The sequence below is a fragment of the Oncorhynchus kisutch genome, linkage group LG6 (assembly GCF_002021735.2).
Source record: "Oncorhynchus kisutch isolate 150728-3 linkage group LG6, Okis_V2, whole genome shotgun sequence".
Classification (NCBI taxonomy): domain Eukaryota; kingdom Metazoa; phylum Chordata; class Actinopteri; order Salmoniformes; family Salmonidae; genus Oncorhynchus; species Oncorhynchus kisutch.
In genome coordinates this window covers 56,617,739-56,634,421 of record NC_034179.2, presented here as the reverse complement: position 1 = coordinate 56,634,421, position 16,683 = coordinate 56,617,739, and the positions used below count along the sequence as shown (strand labels likewise).

General features: G+C 39.8%; 1 protein-coding gene across 3 annotated transcripts in view; it reads left to right on the top strand.

Annotated features, from left to right (window-relative positions):
• Nucleotides 1–2,641: 2,641 nt before the first annotated feature.
• LOC109893020 (glutamate receptor 1) overlaps nt 2,642–16,683 on the top strand; it is a 78,492-nt gene continuing 64,450 nt past the window's right edge. For all 3 annotated transcript variants that reach the window (XR_004210338.1, XM_020486007.2, XM_020486006.2), the window contains exons 1-2: nt 2,642–3,084; nt 3,291–3,425. Coding sequence is in view for 2 of the 3 variants with exons in the window: in XM_020486007.2 (XP_020341596.1) it covers nt 3,000–3,084; nt 3,291–3,425 (220 nt within the window). In the remaining variant the exon portion in view is untranslated. The remainder of the gene's footprint in view (nt 3,085–3,290; nt 3,426–16,683) is intronic.

The following is a 16,683-nucleotide window of genomic DNA, read 5'->3' as shown; positions in this document are numbered from 1 at the left end:
CATCTCTGATACATATGAAGTGACAGTGGTACCTTGCATTCCTCCTCCTACTCATCTCATTAGTCATTGTCCAGTACCATGGTGACATTCCTGTTGAGGTGACATCCACACTCACCCTCAACTGTCTCCAAACACATTCACAAGTCAAACCATATTCCTTCTTACCACATCGTGTTTGTGTTCTAACCAATACACTGAAATGTTCATATTTCAGAAATATTCATCTTCTTGTACGCATTGTGAATTTAACAATGGCTGACCCTCTGCTTGTGAAATTCTGTGATTCATTGTGGCGGTGAAAATGCCATCTTTACTCTGCACTACTATATTGCTGTATTTACGATATCTACATTTTCATCTAGAATCCAAGGTGAGGAAATGTGTTTGGATGACACTGCATCTTGCATAATGTGTTATGAATACCACAAAACAACATGCCATGGATGTAAGCGCAATGAATGGGCTTTACTCCCGCCCCCTACTGCAAACTGTGCCCACAGCACATAGCAGAACTGATTTAAACAGCGTTTAATATCTCAGGTTTGTAATGCATTGTCATTCTGCATTTTATAGATGCTGTGTATGCACAATGCATTCATAATTGATTCATTTCCTGGTTTCCCACTGTAGTTTGTGGAAAATAGAGAAGTACGTTAACATGAATCGTTCATGTGCTCTTTGCTGTGAGTTTGCAATGTATAGAATTGCGCAGTAGATGCTCATGACAACAATGTTGTTTTAAAATGTTGCTTTACTGCTAGCATAGAAACATTGTAAACTCTGGGATGTAGATACAGATATGTAAGATATGTAAGAGATGAAAAACTTTTTTTTTTAAATCAGAGGCCTTTCACAAATCCAGTGTGAATGAGAGAGAGACTTCACTTGGACTAGACTATTTTATTTAACCGTTGAAGCAAGTAATGTCTTTATCTTTGTATTTGCCATTCAATTCAAACATTCCATATAGCCTGTGCTGATTGCCACGCACACCCCAATTGCTAATCAGTGGTGGGAAAGGTACCCAATTGTCATGCTTGAGTAAAAGTAAAGATACCCGAATAGAAAATGACTTGAGTAAAAGTCAACCAATAAAATACTACTTTAGTAAAAGTATTTGGTTTTTCAATATACTTCATTATCAAAAATAAATGTAATTGCTGAAATATATCTAAGTATCAAAAGTAAAAGCAAAAGTTTAAATAATTTGAAATTCCCTATGTTATGCAAACCGGGCGACATAATTGTATTGTTTATATTTTTCCAACACTTACAAACGAAGCATGTGTGTTTAGTGAGTCTGCCAGATCAGAGGCAGTAGGGATGACCAGGGATGTTCTCTTGACAAGCGTATAATTGACAATTTTCCTGTCCTGCTAAGCATTCAAAATGTAAGGAATACTTTTGGGTGTCAAGGAAAATGTATGGAGTAAAGAGTACATTATTTTCTTTAGGAATCTAGTGAAGTAAAACAAAAACAAATCCCAAATCTAAATAGTAAAGTACAGATACACCAGAAAACTACTGAAGTAATACTTTAAAATATTTTTTACTTAAGTACTTTACACCACTGCTGATAATTGTCTTGTCAATTGTTACTGTGTTCTCCTTGGTTGTGCAGACTGACGCAGGTGCACATGCTTTTACCTAGTAAAGGAACATGCATTTTTAACCTGTTTCAGACGTGTTTGGAGAGTTGTCCTGCCAAGGGGATGTTTTACTACCTATGGTTGTACTTTTTCTCTGCAGTTTTAAGTAATGTTGAACCTCTTTGTATCCGCTGTATTGTCCCGTGTCGCTTAGTTGGTATAGTATGCTACTTGCAACGTCAGCGGTATGGGTTTGATTTAGTTGGTAGAGCATGGTGCTTTCAATGCCAGGGTTGTGGGTTCGATTCCCACTGGGGGAAAGTATGAACATATATGCACTCATTACTGTAAATTGCTCGGGATAAGAGCGTCTACTAAATTATAAAACAAATAAGCCTTTCAAGTGTTCGAATAGACAGGATCAATTGTTTCTTCCGTTTGCAAAAACCTACAGTATGGCGCCAAATCTGCCGATCTAAACAGAAAAACAAATATTATGCTGTCCAAAAAGAGCAAACACTCTAAAAATAAATTCTCTGTCAATGTCTCTCCCACGATCCAGACAAGAGAACAATCGTGGGTTCAAACAAGGCTGTAATGAGGTTATTATCAGCGCAATCACGCAGCATTCTACGGTGCCCATTATTTTCCGATATCCTTGAATAGTGCGCGCAGAGTTGATCTCGATTGCCAGTGAAGACAATCCGACGTCTTGTTTTCTTATTTCTGCTCCAGCAGCAGAATTTAAACACTTTGTCCTATATGCTATTATGTGACAGAGCAGGTGATTGGGCTACACATTTTATAGTCTGCAATAACCTAATAAAGTGTCAATATTTTTTACTATACTTGTGTACATAAATGTAATTATTAACTAATCAATTTAGGTTACACTTTATTACCAAAAATAGACAGGTGCATGCACAATCATTATGCCATAAACGTCTTGGCAACTCCGTTACTTTAACAGCTACAAAAGTGGTACAGTCTGGGCAAGGGATTTGGGCATTCCCAGTGCTGTGCCAATTCATTTACGCGTCATTTTCCGTGTGTGAATACTGTGCTAGAATGATAAAACCATCGTTCCCTCCCATTTCATACTGATATAATAATTGAAACTCCGCAGACTATATCTAATGTAGGTAGGGCTCTCAGTCGGTTCGTTTATTGGCATGGTTATTCTTCTTAGGTCTGCGTGCACAGCAGAGTCAGCGAAAGAGAGTACCACCATAGGGAGAGAGCGGTTCTGAAGCTGCTATGAGACCAGGCTGCAATACAGTTCTGCAAATTCAGTTTGTCTATTACAACTATGGATGCATTGTGAGTCAGTGAACTGACAGAGCCTAGTGAGAAACAGAAGCAGACCTTTTGGAATTTGTCTCTTTGTTCGTCGCCAATGCAAAAGGAAATATGCAGCGAAGCTTTACCTTGGTCTTTGTCAGTTTTTGTGTTGGGTTTTGCTATGGGTCAAGTTTCCCAAGTAATATCAATATAGGTGAGTATTATCAACACGGAATGCTTATTATATCACTACTGCATCCTGTTAGTTTGATATCTAAACTGCTGCGTATTTTCCAAAGTTGCATGACAGTCTCCAAACGTCAAATTTTGTAATACATTCAAATATTCGTTGTATGATGACAGTTGATGTGAACCTATTTTCAACCTTGTCTTCAATGATTGTCTTTGTCTTGCTAACAGGGGGATTGTTCCCAAAAGGCTCCCATGAAAATGAGGTTTTTCATTTTGCACTCTCCCATCACCAGGATATCCCCAGACTGGTACCACAAGTGGACATGGTCGACACCGCAAGTAGCTTTGCTATGACATATGCATGTAAGTTTAGCCTTTATCCCCCGAATGAAGAGTACATGTGATTGCAGTGTTCCCATTTTGATGACAGTGTTCAAGGTGTTCAAATGCTGTCTGGATTGCATTAACATATGTTGCTTTAATAAATGTCAAAGATCATGTCATTCACCCCTTCTACATTCTGACATTTTGATTTTGGAGGTAGGAAATGATCCTACCTAGGCACACATACCTCCATAAATCTGCAGTTTTCTGATAGATTAAAACAGTTTAATGCACCATATGTTGGCATCATGCAACTACTTTTTTTTGTCTTTCATTTTGTATAAGGAAGCTGCCCAACAGTTGGAGAATAATGGGCATTAAGGGCACCAGAAACTACTAAGAGATGTTCTTTTATTAATCATTTCAGTCATGAAAGGTGTCATCCAACAGGGGGAGTTGAGCTGTATCAGGTGTGCAACAGCACTATCAGGGAACCATAATTTACAAAATATGAGAAGCAAATTATCTGAAAAATGACACAACCTACTCAATTGAGTAGCCTATAATAAAAACATTTCAGGCTGTCTTCCTAAGTTTCCTCAAGCTTCCAAGAATGTTAACCTCAGCCCTGTCTACATAAAAGGCATTAGACTACTAGACAGTGGCTTTTGTGTCCAGGGCTCTTGTTATAAGAGATCAGGGATTCAGTATTGTTCCTATCAATGCCTCCTGATTCTAGACATTAGTGTGAGCTGTTCAGGACATTCAGGAGCTGTTTAGGAAGGGAGAAGCTGTGTTTTTATCAGTTGATTTAAATGGTCAATGTCTATCTAGATGATGTACTGTACATGTAAATAAACGGGGCTATATAGGTTACGTGTATGTATTGTACATTTTAATAGACTGGACTATCTTGATTCTGTACTTTACATTTAAATAGACTGGACCATCTAGATTCTGTATTGTGCGTTTTAAAAAGACGCAGACTATGTAGGTTATGCACTTTAAATGACCTTTTTTCTTCGGATAACACAATTGATCGTAGTCATGATCAACGTCATACTGATACTAGGCTGTATAAGACAGGAGACAACCTATTGATGGATTTCACGGTCGCGCCACTCTATTGTGATGGACGTTCTCAGCCCGACTGACTCCCATTCTGACTGTGCTGCCCCAGGCATTCTCAATGGGGGCCAATGATGATTTTATCTTAAGTACACTATAGTGTCTTGGGAATACAAGGATATTTTTAAAGAAAGCAAACCATTAGTAGGAAACCCTTTTGTCATCATTTATGATACTGTCAGATTTACTTTAGACAGATGACTATGTGGCCATAATCTAGCAACCATCATCATAAAAAACATAATTTAATTGCCCAGGGTGAGTGAGACGAATGACAAGACATGGAGAGTCATAATAACAGTTACAATAATAACTGTATAGTAGAATAATAATAACATCCAATTATTCTATTAGAACCATTAACTAGGCTACCAATAACTCAGAGAAACCACTTGATGCCTACCATGGTGAAGGATTAATGCAGAATGCATTGAGGTTATTCAGGCTAATGTGACTGCATGCATCACAAACACGTTCACACACATCTTCAGCCAGGGTCTCAGGAAGTGCAGACACAGCTGCCTGCTTTTCCGAGGCAGCACAGTATCACTCACCTTGTAGAGAGCTTGGACACACATGGTAAATGGAGTATGTGGACTCTTGACAGTCTCTTGTGCCACACATGACCTAAGGTGTCCCACATAGCTACATATCTTAAAGGGATATTTCAGGATTTTGGCAATTCCCCAGAGTCAGATGAACTTGTGGATAAAAATGTTATGTCTCTGCGTGCAGTTTAAAGGAAGTTGCTAACAAACGTTAGCGCTATTGCTAACTAGCTTCACCACAATACCTGGGACTCTTATGTTAACTGCTAGCATGCTGTCATTGCGCTAACGCTAGTTAGCATTGGCACACAAAACTAGATCTACCTTCCTACTGGATGCAGAGTCATCAAAATGGTATCCATGGGTTCATCTGATTCTGGGGAAGTAGAATTGACCAATATCTAATTAGAAATGCGCATATTTGCAGCACGTTTTTTTTTCTGGAAACATGAATGAAGTCGGCAAAATATTTTGGTTATATTTTGTTAATACACTCCAGGACATGTCCAGAGCAGATTGTGGATAAATACTTTTCATCTTTTTATCTGTAAAATACTAAAGACATAAAATGTACGTAAGACATAACATTTATGTAAAATGCATTTTTCCAAAGAAAAAAATGTACAACATATTAACAATTCCCTCTGGGCAGGTCTGGATAATATAGCTAAGCATAACCACACAAACTGTGAAATGTGGTGAATGCAGATTATTCTGAAGATGAGAAAAATGAATTGCCGTGTGGGAAGAGTCTATCTTTCGGAAAATTGCAGTTAAAGACAAGTACACTGAAATAAGACTACCAAATGCCAAACACTGACTTAGATCAAATCACTGTCTCTTCAAAGTAAGTTAGTAAAGATAGTCCAGTTTGTAACATTCTGTATGAAATGGGCTTTTAAATTATGTGTAATTCAATGTAGAGAGCTTGTACATTTTAAAGTGGTTAAAATTAAAAAATTTGACATTTTTATGTTGCTTTTTTGAAAGTACTAATATGAACGGACCAAAATACCAACAAATCTCAAAATTGATTGTTCGATGCAAAAATGACATTTCAGCCTATAAGGTATTCAAACATTTCTATAAGTACTTGTATTTACTCTCTGACCACCTAAAGCTAACCACCACAAGTGTATAGGTTGAAGCCATAATGTCATGCCCTGTATCCTGACATCAGGCCTATAGAGGGCAATGTCGGGGCATAGACAAAATAAGTGGTGATGGTTACAGTGTATTCTAGTCCAGTAAAACCAAGTGATGTCTATTCAAAAGACTGTTTTCCAGTGAAAAGGTTGAGAAAACCTATTTTAATGACTAGATATACTAGTTCACTAATCAATCGAGTCTAGAATTGTCATTCATTTTGGAGGCACAAACAGATAAAGATGGACAAAGTTGAATGGAATAGGATTTACCAGTCATCCCAAACCGCTATCTGTATGATCTATCAGTGCTGGAGTATTTATTTGTTGAATTATACGTTGTACTAGAAGCTAATCCTCATTGAGTGAAGAAGTTTCCTAAGTAGTCCATGGGTCAGACTAGAAGTTTGCCCACTTTGGGGTGGCAAAGGTCTGATGGTATTAAATTGTTAGAATTGTTAGAAACCAGGTACCACAGGCTAAAATTACATTTTGAGATTTGGGTATTTCGGTGTATTAAAATGAGTTTTTTCAAAAAGTCATATCATACTACCGTCATCAAATTGTGATGAATTGTAATTACTTTTAAAAGGCCATTTCATATAAAATGTTACAAACTGGAATATATGTAGTAACTTACTTCAAAGAGATGGTGATTGGTTCTAAATAGGTGTTTGGGGATTGGTAGTGTACTTGTCTTTAACTGCCCTTTTCCACACACTAACAAATATTTATGCCTCAGAAGCATCTGTATTCACCACATTTTGTGTCGTTATCCTCAGACGCATTCTCCAGATTAATACATAGGGAATTGTTGATATGTTGTCAAACTTTTATTCTAGATAACATTTTCTTGTAAAAAAAATGCCAAAAATGTAATTTTAGGTACCTTGCTGTAGTATTTTACTAAGAAAAATTTAAAAAAGGATTGTTTGCACATTCTGCTATGTTGAAGTACCGTCCTGGACTGTCTTAACAAAATGAAACCAAATATTTAGGCAACTCAATATTAGGATGGTGTCCTTAATGTTTGCTATACTCAGTGTATATATGATTTTTTTTATATATACACACTACCATTCAAAAGTTTGGGGTCACTTAAAAATGTCCTTGTTTCTGAAAGAAAAGCACATTTTTGTCCATTAAAATAACATAACATTTATCAGAAATACAGTGTAGACATCGTTAATGTTTTAAATGACTATTGTAGCTGGAAACGGTAGATTTTTAATGGAATATCTACATAGGTGTACAGAGGCTCATGATCAGCAACCATCACTCCTGTGTTCCAATGGCACATAGTGTTAGCGAATCTAAGTTTATCATTTTAAAAGGCTAATTGATCATTAGAAAACCCTTTTGCAAGCATGTTAGTACAGCTGAAAACTGTTGTTCTGATTAAAGAAGCAATAAAACTGACCTTCTTTAGACTAGTTGGGCATCTGGAGCATCAGCATTTGTGGGTTCAATTACAGGCTCAAAATGGCCAGAAAACAAAGAACCTTCTTCTGAAACTCATCAGTCTATTCTTGTTCTGAGAAATGAAGGCTATTCCAATGCGAGAAATTGCCAAGAAACTGAAGATCTCGTACAACGCGGTGTACTTCTCCCTTCACAGAATAGCGCAAACTGGCTCTAATCAGAATAGGAAGAGGAGTGTGAGGCCCCGGTGCACAACTGAGCAAGAGGACAAGTACATTAGAGTGTCTAGTTTGAGAAAAGACACCTCACAAGTCCTCAACTGGCATAGTAGTACCCGCAAAACACCAGTCTCAACGTCAACAGTGAAGAGGCAACTCCGTGATGCTGGCCTTCTAGGCAGAGTTCCTCTGTCCAGTGTCTGTGTTCTTTTGCCCAATCGTAATATTTTATTTTTATTGGCCAGTCTGAGATATGGCTTTTTCTTTGCAACTCTGCCTAGAAGGCCACCATCACAGAGTCACCTCTTCACTGTTGACATTGAGACTGGTGTTTTGTGGGTACTATTTATTGAAGCTGCCAGTTGATGACTTGTCTGTTTCCGGTGACCGGTTTGATGATTTCAATGTTGTGAATAGAGTGCCCCATGGTGGCGTTGGGGTTATGGTATGGGCAGGCATGAGCTACGGACAACGAACACAATTGCATTTTATCGATGGTGATTTGAATGCACAGAGATACTGTGACAAGATCCTAAAGCCCATTGTCATGCCATTCATCCACCACCTTCACATCATGTTTCAGCATGATAATGCATGACCCCATGGCACAAGGATCTGTACACGATTCCTGGAAGCTTAAAATGTCCCAGTTCTTCCATGGCCTGCATACCCACCAGACATGTGACCCATTGAGCAGGTTTGGGATGCTCTGGATCAACGTGTTTGACAGCATTTTCCAGTTCCCGCCAGCAACTTCCCACCAGTTCCCGCCATATCCAGCAACTTTGCACAGCCATTGAAGAGTGGTACAACATTCCACAGGCCATAATCAACAGCCTGATCAACTCTTTGTGAAGGAGATGTGTAACGCTGCATGAGGCAAATGGTGGTCACACCAGATACTGACAGGCTTTCTTTTTTTAAGGTATCTGTGACCAGATGCATATCTGTATTCCCAATCATAATTAATTCATTTCAATTGACTGATTTCCTTATATGAACTGTAACTCAGAAAAATCTTTGAAATTCTTATTCATATTTTTGTTCAGTATATATGCAGTAAAGTAAAACCTATGTTCCCATTTATAAAGCATTTATAGCTAAGCACTTAATATTAATCAATTGTACAGTTTGCCACTGCTCTATAACACCAACATTAAACATCTATATATGAATTCTATGCAGTCAATGTAATTTAATTAATATTTTCCCATTCATAAAGGATTTAGGAATAATTTTAAAAGAACAGGGACACAACACAGAATTGTAAAGGAAATATAAACATTTTATATCAATTTTCCAAATGTAGCACATAAAACATTTGCTGAGGAGATCGCCGAAAAATTCTACTATTGACATTTTTCAGTTTGACTTTCAACAAATATTCACTGCATTGAAATTAAATTCCCCATTTCAGACTCGTAACTCGAAAAAACAGATTTAGTGAGTAAAACATACTTACACAGGTCTGTAAAGATAGTTAGCATTTTCCCCTTATTCACTAATGTAGCTAGCTGGAAGCTAGCTAAGCCCCTGGAAATGTCAACATGTTTTCCAACTTGGTCAGTAAACATGACAAAATCATCATAAAACTCATAAAACATTTAGTTAACAATGGTATCTATCTTACTATTTGAAGACTTACATTGTACTTTTGCACATTACAAACCTTTAACAACATGACAAATTAAGCAACAGAAACATTATGTTTTTTTACATTTTGTCTGCACAGCCACAGAAGGAAAGTGTGTGAGGTCTTTGAAATGTCACTTCCTGGTGACCTCTCGCTTCTACAAAAATCGTCCATAAAACTAATGAAACATTTAGTTTTAACCGGTTGGTCCTAGGGGGCAGTATTTTCATTTTTGGAAGAAAAAAAACGTTCCCGTTTTAAATGGGATATTTTGTCAGGACAAGATGCTAGAATATGCATATAATTGACAGCAGCTTTGGATAGAAAACACTCAACGTTTCCAAAACTGTAAAGATATTGTCTGTGAGTATAACAGAACTGATGTTGCTGGCGAAAGCCTGAGAAAAATCCAATCCGTGGTTTTGAAAGCGCTGCGTTCTAATGAGTCCCTATTCAGCTGTGAATGTGCCATCAACGAGCTTACACATTCTACATATTCCCCAAGGTGTCTACAGCATTGTGACGTAGTTTTACGCATTTCTGTTGAAGAATAGCCGTAGGCGGCCACATTGCGTAAATGGTCACATGGTGGCTCCAAGAGAGATTCTCGTGTAAAATACAGAGGTATCCATTACTCCAATCGGTCCTACTGAAAAACGAATTGTCCCGACGTATATATTATTGAATAGATATTAGAAAAACACCTTGAGGATTGATTATAAACAACGTTTGCCATGTTTCTGTCGATATTATGGAGCTAATTTGGAATATTTTTCGACGTTGTGGTGACTGCAATTTCCGGGCGATTTCTCAGCCAAACCTGAAGAACAAAAGGTGAAGCTCTGTCCCAGTCTGAAATCTCTGGAAGACTGAAACAGGTTTCCCTCAAGAATTTCCTTGTATTTAGCTCCATCCATCATTCCTTCAATTCTGACCAGTTTCCCAGTCCCTGCCAATGAAAAACATCCCCACAGCTTGATGCTGCCACCACCATGCTTCACTGTAGGGATGTTGTTCTAGGGGTGATACGAGGTGTTGGGGTGGTGCCAGACATCGCAATTTTAGTCTCATCTGACACTTAGATTGCACACAGGTGGACTTTATTTAACTAATTATGTGACTGCTGAAGGTAATTGGTTGCACCAGATCTTACTTAGGATCTTAATAGCAAAGGGGCTGAATACATATGCACGCACCACTTTTAAAAAAGGTTTTTTGAAACAAGTCATTTTTTAAATTTCACTTCACCAATTTGGACTATTTTATGTATGTCCATTACATGAAATCCAAGTAAAACTATGTTTACATTACAGGTTTTAATGCAACAAAATATTAAAAACACCAAGGGGGGTGAATACTTTTGCAAGGCACAGGGTGGCTACTTTGAAGAATCTCACATATAAAATATATTTTGATTTGTTTAACACTTTTTCTGGTTACTACATGATTCCATATGTGTTATTTCAAAGTGTTGATGTCTTCACTATTATTCTATAGTATAGAAAATTGTAAAAATAAAGAAAAAACAATAAATGAGTAGGTGTGTCCAAACTTTTGACTGGTACTGTACATGGTTTAGTGCTACCACTATGTTGAAGCCAATAGTTTTGGCTATAGGGAAAACGTAGCTCTTACCTACAGCATGTGTGTGTGGTGGAAGTGGTGAACAGCACATTTACAGTACACACCCGTTTCCCCTCATGATAGTGGTGAAAAGTCATAGCTGGAAAGACAATCATGTTAAAGGTCCATGTGTAATACAGAACTAATCCTGTGTGATTACTTTGATATAGCAAGAAATTGTAACCTAAGTGACGTTGGTGTCTCCAAGGAGTTTGCGCCTGTTATGTGAATTGTTTAGCAGGCCCCTGCCTCAATGAACCCATTTAACCTTTTCATGTGCGAGTTCCAAACATCTCTAATGGTCGCCCCAGCGTGAGGTTTTTTTATGCACGTGATGTCAGAATGCACTCACTGTTCCAAAATGTGATTGTTATGCAACAAGACAGTTAACCCACACTGCCCTCAAACCAAGGTACGCTGCCTGCTAGTTATCTATAGGCTGTTTCAACTTGTGAATTTCAAATTATTTTCTAACAGATTAGATTTTCTTACAACAGTTTGAATTGAGGTGTGTTCCGCCTCATTACTTCACCTGTGTAGCCCAATTCACTGTTGCGGACAATTTGTTTGAGGCGGATAAACTTCTCTCTTTGACAAGAGCCCAAGCGTTTCCCCAATTAAGTATGAAGTATGAAGACAGTGCGCATCTAGTCAGCACCCCCTGGCACATTGTCTGGCTGGTGGCCGCATTGCTGTCATTGTTTCCCTTACAAATAACGTGTGCATTCCTATCAAAGTAAGTCCCTTATTTTCTGTGTATTGTGTTGTCCTTTCTACTGTTGCATACCGTATGTATGTATGGAGAATGTAGTGTTTTATTCAAATTTCTTCAAGTACTGGTGACAAATCATGCATTCCGATTCTTGCATAGATTGTAATAGACACGTGTGTAAAAAACTTTGAAGGATGGACTGATTATGAGCTTATGCTAAGCTATTGTCCAGCTATGTGTGGTGCCATGTTTGTTGACATCATACAATGCATTCTGGTTGTCACTTTAGGGTCTGTCAGACCAAAGATGTTAGAAAAAAACCAAGGGATAGTTCACTTGACTAACATATGGTGCTGTCAAGACAACTGGGAACTCGGAAAAATTGTGAGGTCAAATCATGACGTCGGTGATCTTCAGGTCGGAAAGCCAGAGCTCTAGAAAAAGACCCAAGTTCCGAAGTTGGAATTCCAGGTTGGATGACCGGTTTCCAAGTCGGCGCTAGTTCCTCCCCCAGAGTTCCCAGTTCTCTTGAATGCACTGAAGTCGGCAATTTCCGAGTTCCCAGTTGTTTTAAACACGGCATCAGATTGTAACTGGTAGCTCAGGGTTGCCAGCTCAGACCCCCCCCTTTCCAAGGGTTTTAATTTTATTTAGTGTATAAACTTCCTGTGTTTGAAACCCCATTTATCGATAAATCCCCCAACCTAGTAATATTTCCTGCATAATTTCCCCCCATGATACCCTTCTCCAGTTCTACCCCCCATAGACTTGAAAACCCAACAAATCTCCCTAAAATGGTTTCATGCCCGGTTTTCGCACCACAGTTAGTATCAGGAATCAAGGTAAGACCCAGGTGCAGACTGTGTGAAGTAGCAATGTTTATTGTAACCACTGGAGCAGGCAAGCGACAGGTCAAGGCAGGCAGGGGGTCAATAATCCAGAGCAGAAGCCAAGGTACAGGACAGCAGGCAGGCTCAGAGACAGGCAGTGGTCAGACAGCAGAGGTAAAAAAAAAACAGAAGGATGACGAAAAGAGACTAGAGAAAAACATGAGCTGACACAAAACGCTTGTAGGCTTGAACAAAAGACGAACTGGCAACAGACAGAAAACACAGGTATAAATGCACAGGGGATAATGGGCGACACCTGGAGGGGGGTGGAGACAAGCGAAACCAGGTACTGGAATCCTCTGCCCCGAGGTCAAACCTTGAGGAGGCATCTCACCATGTAAGCTGGTCAGGCATCGATGATACGAGGGAGAAGAGTGGGCCTGGAAACAGGAGACAAGGGGCAGTCAGACATGGTGAAGAGAACCGGGGCAAATTTCCAAATGTACGATCATTGTCCCCATGTGCAGTTGCTCCAGCCCACAATGGCACCAGTAGCCCAGTCAATAGAGAGATTGTATCGCTGGAGCCAAGAGATTCCCAATACCACAGGACCCTGCGGAGACTCAACCAGCAGGAATTAGATCGTCTCACTGTGGTTCCCCAACACTTGTAGGTTGACGGGGGTGGTCTGGTGGGTGACCCGGCCTATAGAGCACCCGTCTAGCTCTCTAACACCCAGGGGGATGGAGAGGGGTTGATTGGGGATGCCCAGCTTGGATGCCAGGGTAACGTCCATGAGACTCATATTGGCCTCCCGAGTCGATGAGTACCTGAAGAGACTTGGACTGGTCGCCCCACAGCAGGTTGGCATGGAGAGGGCGAGTAGAGGGAAAAGAACAATTCTCTTTGTGCAGACTGTGCAGTAACAACGTTTATTGTAACCACCGGGACAGGCAAACGATAGGTCAAGGCAGGCAGGGGTCAATAATCCAGAGCAGAGGCCAAGGTACAGGAAGGCAGGCAGGTTCAGGTCAGGCAGAGGTCGGTAATCCAGAGGCTACAAAGGGTACAAAGTCAGCACAGGCAAAGGTTAAAGAAAAAAAAAACAGAGGACTCAAAAGAAGAGAGACTTGGGACAACCAGGAGCTGAGACAAACCGCTGGTAGACTAGAACAATCAAGATGAACTTGCAACAGAAACACAGGTATAAATAAACAGGTGATAATGGGAGAGATGGGCGACACCTGGAGGGGGGTGGAGACAAGCACAAGGACAGGTGAAACAGACAGTTAAACTAAGCAGTAGTAGTTTATTTGCCTCTTATAGTGAATTACATTCTGGGATTAAGGCATTTTCGCTTGTCAAATATAAACAGACATGGCTGCCATCATAAAGAATTTAGCTGCCGTTAGCTTAGCTGACAGATATCTCTTTTCTAAACGATATTACATTTCTCCCTTGTGGTCACCAGAGATGTGATACGTTGTAAACAAGTCTAGCTGTCAGGTCGCTAAATTATGTTACATTTTTTTGTCAGCGCAACCTGTTATTTAGACTTGTTTATGGAATACGTTTGGCTGTGGATGTGTTCCATGTGATGTTTGGATGATGAAGTTTGCATTTATCCTTTACATTGAAAGATCAAACTGAGGACTAAAGTTGTGAAGACCTTTATTTCTCATCAGTAGAAAACATTGTTTAGATGCTTTTCAGACAAGAATGCTGTTTACGCATGTTTGTTGCGTCATGTGTTCTGTTGCTACTGTTCCAATCACGTATTTGCGATGGTACGCCGCAGGGACCACTCAACAATGATCACAAATATCTGATCGTATGCGTCAAAGGGTTAATCTATTATTCATTACATCATAGCTAAACTGATTATTTTCTGCAGTTAAGAATTGTGAATATTAACTCTGGGGTAATGCAGAAGGGGAAGTGCAGTTGTTAAAAATCTTTTTAAGTAGGAGGGGATTGAAAGTATTTAGCAGCTGTAGGACAAATGTTCTCCTGTGGTTAGGCTCTGTAATGCTTAGATTACGATATCAAGGGGAGTAGCAGGTATCCAGATGATAGCCATACTCCGTAAACTGTGGCAAGACATTGCTTGTTTGTAGAAAATGACAATGTGATCTTATACAAATGGGGCGCAGGAGCAGCATGCTTGATCAGGAGCCTGTGGGGTTGTGCCGCGGAGGAGGGCAGTGGCCATTAGGCATGGCATGGACCTCAGTGTGGGCAGTTGGACAGAAGAGTATGTGGGAATCAAAGGCAAAGTGTTGTTGTCCTCTCCAGTGCGCATGGGCAATTTCATGGTAACGGAATTACGCTGAGACTCGGATTTTCACTTTAAAATGTATACCAAACAAAAAAACTTTGATTCAAAACGTTAACAAACCATGCACTTTATGCACAAGGACTACTTTTAACTATTTCCACAGACAATTTTACAAAAACACATTTATATGAAGAACTGTCCAGATACAAACTGAGGGAGATTTTACCATAATTCTGTTACCAAACTTTTAGATTTGTATTTACTGTGTAAATTGTTCAAAATAGTCATTGTCCAAAGAGTCTCAGTGTAATTCCATTACAGGCAAAGATATTGTGCCATCTTAAGCCCCTGGTCTGCTCCCATTGTTTGGGTATTCTATGCTTGTCAGTCTCAGACTACTGTCTCTCTATTGTGTGGCACACATCCATCAATGTGAGTGCATTGTTTGCCTCCTGCCTAAAGGTGTGGCTAGAATATGGAGGAATGAGTGACGTGACTATCTAATGTATTGTCTGATGCAGCCTCATCAATTTACATTGATTCTGAACAAAGTCACCATATTTCAAAAGAAAATGCAAAGCAATTGATCTGGGTAACTCTTGAGGCCTAAGGGAATTAATGTACAATATGTCTGGATAAAACAATTGGCATGTTGTCAAATTTTGAATGTGTGCGTGTGTTTTGTCACATGAATAGGACATCTGAACTAACAAGTGCAATCCTGTACACAATCAGTCCTTCTCAGTTTGAGCATGACATGGGGCCTTGTATATTTCTAAGTCAAGGTGTTTCCAAAGATGTGTAGGACTATGCATTTCAGCAGTAAGAGAGAGGCACAAATACATTCAGGTCCCCACTGTTCAGTCCTGTCAGGACACCCACACTAGTAGCACGTCATCCTGTCAGGCTGTCCGGTGTGTTCGTTTCATCCGTCAGAGAGTGCTTTTGGTCATCCTCCCAACACGTCAGCTCCTTCAGGGTGGTGACATGCATGCAGCCAGGCCAGACACCCCAGTCATGTCACTCAACCACAGCCCCACAGCAGCCTACATGGTGATAGCAGTGTTTACGTTAAACACGCACAGAGCAGAAAGCCTCTCCCCTCTTCTTCCCCGCAGTCTTTTCAACAAGAAGTCCTTCCTGGCTCTCGTTCTCCACACACTACCGCTGAAGGTTCTGAATCATGCAGCCAACACCTACATTTTGTGAGGAATTGTCTTTGAAACAAGGACGAGCTGCAGGCCCTGTAGCAACTATTAGCAGGGTTCTGGGATCTTTAAAAATAAAGCGCTGTCACACTTGGGCATTGTCTTTTAGCTCGCTGTTGTGGAATAGGTTGGTTTTAGGGGGTTTCTATGTTGATTGTATGTGACATATCTCATTAGCTTGATAGAATTTGCCGACAGGAACAGACCCAAGGTCAAAGAGGACAGCTGGTCTCCTTGTGCAGGGTTGTTCAGATATACTGTCTGTTTTTTCTGTCCACTCATATATGAGCTTTAAGTATTTGGCTGTATGGCCATATTTCAGACCGATTTTATGAAATGGCTTAGAACCCCTAAACGACTTGGTCCGCATTAAGTGACATTATGTCTGTATCCTTCTTACACTGGGTGAATTAGTGTCACAGCAGTTGGGAGTGCCACTAGGGCGCATCACACAATTGACAGAGCTCATGTCGCTATATAGTCTGGTGCAGTCTGGCTCTACAGATAGTGGCTATGGCAGATATCTTTTGGGAATCATAAAGCACCAAATCT